This window comes from Chinchilla lanigera, unplaced genomic scaffold (genome assembly GCF_000276665.1).
Source record: "Chinchilla lanigera isolate Chin_1 unplaced genomic scaffold, ChiLan1.0 scaffold00003, whole genome shotgun sequence".
Classification (NCBI taxonomy): Eukaryota; Metazoa; Chordata; class Mammalia; order Rodentia; family Chinchillidae; genus Chinchilla; species Chinchilla lanigera.
The window spans coordinates 961,689-969,235 of record NW_004955404.1 but is presented as its reverse complement, the minus strand read 5'-3'; the positions used below and the strand labels follow the sequence as shown (position 1 = coordinate 969,235).

At 51.8% G+C, this 7,547-nt stretch overlaps 1 protein-coding gene across 4 annotated transcripts in view; it reads right to left on the bottom strand.

Moving 5' to 3' along the window:
* Positions 1-209, bottom strand: part of Tubgcp3 (tubulin, gamma complex associated protein 3) — a 58,203-nt gene extending 57,994 nt beyond the window's left edge. For all 4 annotated transcript variants that reach the window (XM_005373977.2, XM_005373978.2, XM_005373979.2 and 1 more), the window contains exon 1: positions 25-209. In XM_005373977.2, the coding sequence (XP_005374034.1) occupies positions 25-100 (76 nt within the window). In that variant the 5' untranslated portion in view covers positions 101-209. The remainder of the gene's footprint in view (positions 1-24) is intronic.
* Positions 210-7,547: the final 7,338 nt, after the last annotated feature.

Here is a 7,547-nt window from a genome sequence, read left to right as displayed (position 1 = left end):
GGAGTGACCTCCGGACGCGTGTACCTTCGCTCCTGCCAAGGATTCGGCAGCACAGGTTCTGCAGCAGAACGTTGGGCGACTTCTGGTCGGGGGTTGCCATCGTAGCCCCGCGGCTGTGAACAGCCTCCCGCCCTCGCCCACTGCTCCCGCGCCTGGGCTACCGCGCCGCCATGTTCGCGGAAGCTGCGAAAGCGCGCGCTTCCCACAAGGCCCCGCTCCACACGCATGCGCGAGCTCAGGGTCCGCCCCGCCGCGACTCTCCCGCGCGCGCAGAGTTCCTGGGGGCGTCGGACGGGTGCCGGCGAGGGTCCCGGGGAACAGCCCGCTGTTTGGGTGGTTTTTAAATGGCACCGGTTGAATTCACAATTTTGATGGCGGATCTGTGTAGGAGCGCAAAGGGGATGAGGTTTGTGACAGGCGGTGCACTCCTGTGAGCAGAAATTAGCGGCCGAGGCCCCCCAGCCTGGAGCCCTGCGCCCAAGATAACGATGACGTCATCGGGCGGGGGGGGGCAGTCACGTGCACAGAGCAGCCCGGGGCCTGCGTTGGCGGAGGCGTGCGACCTGCAGCTTGCTGGGCGGGCACCCTCCCGGAGCCACCGGCCGCAGCGGAGCGAGCACGGGCCCCCCAGACAGGAGGGGCGGCGGGACACGCGGGACTGCGATGTGCAGGGCGCGGGCGGCGGGGAGGCGAGCGCGGAGAGGACCGCACGTCCTCGGCGTGGCCCTGCCCCTGTGAGTGAGCCGGGCCTGCCCGCGGCAGGATCCCGGTCCCGGCTTCGCCCCTCCTCGGGCGCCAGTTCGCTTCCTGGGCGCTGCCCCCTCGGGAGGTGCTGAGCGGAACGTAGTACCACGACCGGCACCACTCTGCCCGGGTCCCCTCCTGCGCTCGAGCGCCTCGCCCAGGGTGGCGGCGCTCTGTGCCAGGTCCAGCGTGGTTTCTGCTTGGCCCACCCGGCCCTAGCACAGTCGTTGGCAGGGGCAGTGACCCGGACCTTGCGCATACCAGAAGCCTATGGGTTAACACCTTGAAGGAAGCGGCTGTAATCCCTGGCCTTTGCAGCCCCGGTGCCAGGGTGCGCATTCCGGGGGGCTTTCTGTTTCTACTTCTGGCTGTGATCCCAGAGGCAGCCCTGGAAGGGTCTCTCCTGCATGCCCTGCAGCGTTCGGAGACCAGACCCAGACCCAGGAGGGCCACGGGTAAGAAGGGAAGCAGGCTGCGCACGTCCTGTCTTATAATAATAGGCCACCATTAGCTGAGAGGGGGGACACTCTGAGGCTTGGTCGAGCCATTTTGGGGTAAGCATGTGCTCCAGAGTCCCCCAGACCAATAAGCAGAGGTTGCCCTGCTCCTCCTCCTCCTGATTTGCAGGAACGAACCGAATGGCTGTGCTCGTCACCGAGTTAAAGTGGAATTCGAAAGGATTCAAGTGATCAAAAGGAAGAGAGAAAAGATGAACAGAAGCCGAAGAGGAAGGGGGCCGCTCACTCTTTCGGCCGCTGTGCAGGCGAGACTGAGCGAGGCCTTGCCATGAAAGGCGCTGTCAGAGTGGATTGCTTTCAAGGCTGAGCCTAATGATGTGCTGTGTAACAAGGACACCTTCTAGTAGGAGACAAGTGAGCAGAAGAAAGAAATGCACGCAGACCTTGGTACTCAGCGGCTTTGAAACGTGTGGAATTTGGTTTTCAACACATTTTGACTCAAAACTCCTGTCCTGGTGCTCATCGTTTGTTTGGTACTTGGTGCCTACTGGTGTCTGTTGCCTGGTGACCCACTCTCCTCTCCAGCTTTGTTTGCTACCTGTCTTGGTTACTTTTCTCTCCTTGCTGAGACGAAACACCCAACGCCCAAAGTGAAGGAAGGAAAGGTTTATTTAGCTCACAGTTTGTGGAGGTTTCAGTCCATACTTAGCTGATTCCGAAGCAGAAGACAGCAAAGCAGTAAGAGCAAAGAGGGGAATGGCAGTTCGTGCAAGCCTCTTTCTGTTCCTTATATTGTAAGCAGGCTACCTCCACCCAGGGAGCGGCACTCACATAGTTAACCTTCTAAACTTCTCACATCCACAAGGAAGAACATCCTAGAGCAGAAAGGGCGTGTCCTTTGCATCCCAGGATATAGAACTGCTGAGTCACTTAGCCAAATGTCTAGACTCCCCAAGTTGACACAATGTACCAACCATAACACTACCTTTCCTTCTTCTACCCTACACCTTCCAGAAACAAAGATTAATAAGTAGCGTGGGACCACTGCACCATGAAAATTGCCAAGCTTGATGAAGCTGAAGGGGCACATTGAAATTAACGTAAAACAAGACAATGAGTCTCACCAGGGATAAAGACCTTTCACAATGATAAAAGGGTCAACTCCGAAAACTATAGCAATTATATAAACTTAGGAAGCAAGAGCTCACAAAGTTTCAAAATGCACGAGGTGGAACACTTCCAGAGAGGGGCAAGAAGATACAAGCAAATCCTTTACACACACACACACACACAAAAAAAAAAAAAATGTCTTGGTTACTTTCTCCTTGCTGGGACAAAATACCTGACAACCACAAGTTGAGGAGGAAAGACATTTTCGTCCCTGTTGTAGAGGCTTCAGTCCCTGGTTGGCTGGCTCCAAGGCAGGAGGAGTGACAGGTGGCATCGCAAAGGAGAAACTCCATGGTGGGGCAGGCAGGAAGCAGCTAGGAGGTGTTGGGATTGAACACAGGACCTTGTGCATGGTAGACACGTGTTCTGGCTCTGCAGGATCTGTCACCGCTTCTTAGGTTCTTGCTGTACCACAGGAAGGAACGGCGGCGAGAATGAGAAAAGGTAGACGAGACAAATAGCACGGATCGGGTGAGGACCCAATCACCTGAGCAAAAGAAGAACCCTGCTCAAGACCATGAGAGCGTTTATTTTATACCCTCAAGAGGTTGATTAATTTCAGCCTCTGCCCAGCAATCAGTGAACAAGCGGCAATGGCTTATTTACACGCTTCGAGGAGCTCCCCTGTTCTCGGGCTGGCTGCGTCCTGCACGTGTAACTACTTTCCAGCTTCAGCTGCTCCCAACATGTCTGCTTTGTAAATGATGGGCATTTAGCTGAAGCTGGAAAAGCTGTGCTTGGAGAACACAGTCCAAATCCCCGTAACAGTGCCCAGGTACCAGTCTAGGTGGCAATTGTCAGAAGTTCTTGGTAATTTGAACCACTTACAGCTAACACCTTACTATGGCATTGCCTTTTACACATCTTGTGATTTCTGCTGGATGTTTAAGACCAAGTTAAGGCAAGGCCCATATTAATCCCTTTTTGCTACCTATCAAGGTCAGTTAAGTCTCCTCAGGAATCGCTTTGGAACCACTCACAGCATCTCTAGATCTTCTGTCAGTGTCAGCCATCTGGATGAGTCACGGCCATTGCTTGACCAAGGTGCTTTCTGTGAAAGCTTGAGAGACCTTTTCTCTCCAGGTGACTCTCCTTAGGTACACTGTACTTTCCTCTGTGGTCCCATGATCTCCTTGATCAGAAAATCAGGGACTCAGCTGAGCTATAGGGTACTTTAGCAGAAGCTCTCTTCTATCCTGGGTTTACTCTGACCTCGGATGCCTGGGGCCAAAATATTGGCTCTCCCCTTAGCCCATTTATCTTTCTAATTTTTGGTCTCCAAACCTCAGTGGTTACACATCCAGGAGAGAAGCTTTTAATGACATTACAACATAATAGAGGCAGTAAGCTTAACATTACTATGTATCAATATCAAACACCTTAGAACGTGAAGAGATCAGTGTGGGAGAAAGCAAGGACAAATGAACGTCCCGTAGGAAGGCTGGGGACAGTGTGAACATGGTGTAGCTGTCTCACAGCGTACACCGACGGTGACCAATCAAAGGGGCAGTTCTTAGGCTGTGGTGTTGGGGTGGCACCGCACCCCCAGACCTGTTGTGGCTGACGCTGGCCCCTATCGCCTGTCGGGCAGACTTCTTCCCTCCGTGTCACCCTTTTCTATTCCTTCCGACGCTGCTCCCATTGGAAAACACTCTCCCACCTGTGCTTGCTGACTGGGTCTATGAGCTGCTCCTCCCCAGGTGGGACGGTTTCTGTCCCACACACTGAGCTATCAGTGCCTTACTTACGCCAGCATGCACACGGCCTCTGTGTGTGCTTGCTCCAGGTCTGACTGTTCACGTTCTTTGTGGGCCCTGGGTCCCCATTAGAGGTGCACACATTCACTGTGCCTCTTCCCCTCTGCTTTAACGGTTGAGCACTCCGGTGGCTGCCAAGGCATGTGGTAGACCAGCAGTCTCCTGTGAGATAGCCACTGCAGGTCATCGGAGGAGAAAGCGGCCTGTGAACACTCTCTGTTCTCAGTGGACGTTGGGCACTGAGATCAGACAGGCGTGAGACAGGTGGTCTGGGGCAGTGCTGACCAGGCCCTCTGCGGCCCACCGTGCCCACTGCCAGGCACGTCCAGTGGGTCTGTGTCCCTCTTCTGTGATGCCACGATAGCCACCTTGGACGTCACTACTGTTTCTGCACAGGTTATAACAGCTGCCACGTGTGGACTCGTGCGCTTTCACAGGGTGACAAGGCTGTGTCAACACCCACTTCACAGCCGAGGATGCTACAGTTGAAGGCCCTCAGCTCCCGGGGAAGTTCAGAGGAGGGCAGAGCCCGCTCAGCACCTCCAGCTGTGCCATTCTGCTCCCCGAGCCACTCTCAGTCCAGGCTTTGGTGATTGCTCAGAATGTTTTGATAAACTCCCTTATGCCATTAGCCCTGCAGTCCCAAGGAGCGGAAGAGCGAAAGCTCCCAAGGAGAAATCAGATAAGGCATTTGAAAGAAAGAAGTTAATTAGTTTTCCGGATGATTAGAGAGCTTATTCCTCTTTTGCTTGAAGGACCGCTTCGCCTGAGTTAATAAAGTGAAGGTGGGGGTCTCTTTCACGGCAAAACCTTCAGCCACAGCTCTTTGACCAGCCAGAGTGGCCAGGGAAGTCTCAAAAGGAGATTTGAATAATACACGCCCCGCCTGCCCTGGGCATTGTACTTGGTGATTGAGTCGAAGCACATGAATGACTGGGCCAGTCGTCTGTTTCTATAAATATATATAATCAATTACATTGGCGGTGGCAGGCTTCGGTAGTCTCTGAATAGTAGAGAAAAACATTTGTCCTGCCACATTTTCATATTTGATGAGCTTTGTGAAACCATGGAGTGGGCTCGTGACCCATCACATGCAACCACAACTGTTTGTCCATTTCTTTTAACATTAGCTGTGGTGTGTGTTATAAAGTTTCAGCTGGAATATTTGGGGGTGTCTGCGTGATGTGGGGGGCAGAGTCAGAACCCAGAAAGTGCCCCCATTGCGTGTCCTACATGGCGACATTTTTAATTCTCCTCGTTTATGCTCAATGCCAGGCAACAGTAACAGCGTGTAAGGTTAGTGTAAAATCCTCGTGCAGATGTTCCCACGCCAGGCTCCTGTGCAAACCTGATTTACCCTTCAGAAGCATCGCATTCAGCAGAGTGCAGAAAGAGCCCCCAGCACAGGCCTGAGCTCAGGAGCTCTGCTCTTTCCAAGGGCAAAGCACACAGCCTCCCCTGCCTGCTTTCCCAGCTCAGGTGTTCTAACTTTGGGTTCTTGTTAAAAGACTGCAGGGATGACCTGCCTTGCGAGCACGTCCACCCGCTGTGACCCCGCAGCACCACAGCTGCTAGCTGGGCTCTGTGCTGAGCTGCTCCTCGCAGAGCCGTACTCCAGCGGCCACTGCACCAAACTCGGCTTTTCCTGGTAATGTCATTTAGTTATGAATTCACTAATGCTGGGTGGATTTTGTGTTCTTTGTCTTTTAAACTGAGAAGCTTTTAAGAGCTCAGTATACAGATCTGGAATGTTAGCAGCATTCAGGAGGCTATCACCCTCAGCTTTGTTGCGTCAACTTTGAACAGGCCCTGTTAACACCTGCGGAAGACAGGAAGCACCGTGGGCAGAGCAGCCAGGAGAGATGGCACTCACCCTTGGACTGGGAGGCACTGTGGCTGCCCTCCCTGTGGATTTCCAGGCAAAAGCACCACTCCTGGGCTCTGTCTCCAGAATCTACAGTCTGTTGGCGATGGAATAAGAGGACCCACCGTCCCCTCGCATGAAAACACTTCAGTCGGATTTTGAAATCTTTGCTCCAATTTTCCCTCCTGAGTTCCTTTTCTGTTAGGCTCTACTCCGTTTTCCTCGGTGCTGTGGCACTGAGGCCTTCTCAGCTCATGCTCTCCTTCTTTGCATTTCCGCGTTTTCCTTTTGGTATCTTTTAGTTTGGAAAGCTGTTATGCAGTGTTCACTTACAAACTGTCTCTCTTATGGCAATGTTATGTACACACAATTCTTTAAAACAACTTTTGTTTTTGCTCCCAAGACAATGAATGTGCATTGGAAAATTAGGAAACCATAGAAATGCCTAAAGAATGAAAGTCAGGCATAACTGCTCCTACACAGACAACTACTGTTAACACTCTAGGATATTCACACTTAACCTGTTTCCACAGTGTGTGCGCACACATGCACACATAACTGTACTGCACATACTTTTTTCTGGAGATAGGGGCTCCCTCATTGTCTAGACTGGGTTCGAACTTGTGACTGTCCTGCCTCAGTTTTTCAAGAGGCAAGGATTAAGGTGCACTCGCCACGGTAGCTAATAACATATCTTCTGTGTCATCAGATGGACTAACGCCTGATGATTTGTGGTTGCATAAAAAATTTTCCACTGTATTGATATACCGCAATTTATGAGATTAATTTCCCTCTTTGAATTATTGGACCTCAAGTTTGTTTTCAAAGTTTTTGGTATTATGCATAAAGAATATTATATATAAAGAATATTAAGGCCACTCTAAAGCAGCTCTGCTGCCTGGCAAATGCAAGGTCCTGAGTTCGATTCCTGGTACAAAAAAAAAAAAAAACTTTAAAGCAGCTGTGGACACAAACCATGAGCAGAGGCCCCTGGCAGTTGGGAGCGGTCGCCAGCTAACTTGGCTTTGTCAGGAAGGATTCCCTGGAGGTGAAATTCTCCTGCAGCCCGGAGCTGGGATGATCAGGATGATGCTGCCCCATGTTCAGACGTGCTTGGTCTCTGTCCTCCACCTCACCCTTCACTCCCTGACCAAGCAGCACGGAAAGTGCAGAGGAAGAAGGCGTTGGGGCTGGAGGCCAGTTTAACCAGGGGAAGCCCATGCTGCAGACCTCAAGACCCAGGAGCTGGGGTCTGCCTCTGTCCTGCCCAGACTATCAGGTTAGTCAAAATCACCAGCAAGAACAAAATTCCAAAAGCTCTGTCTAAACAGTGAATTGGATGCTAAGATGCTTTAATAGTTCTTGTTTTTAAAAATTCCCCCATGCCAGGCTTGGTGGTGCACGCCTGTAATCCCAGCACTCAGGAAGCTGAGGCAGGAGGATCCTTGTGAGTTCAAAACCAGCCTGAGCTATAAAGTGAGCTCAAGCCCAGCCTGAACTGCATAGTGAGACCCTGCCTCAAAAAGACAAAAAAAAAATAAAAAAATAAAAAAA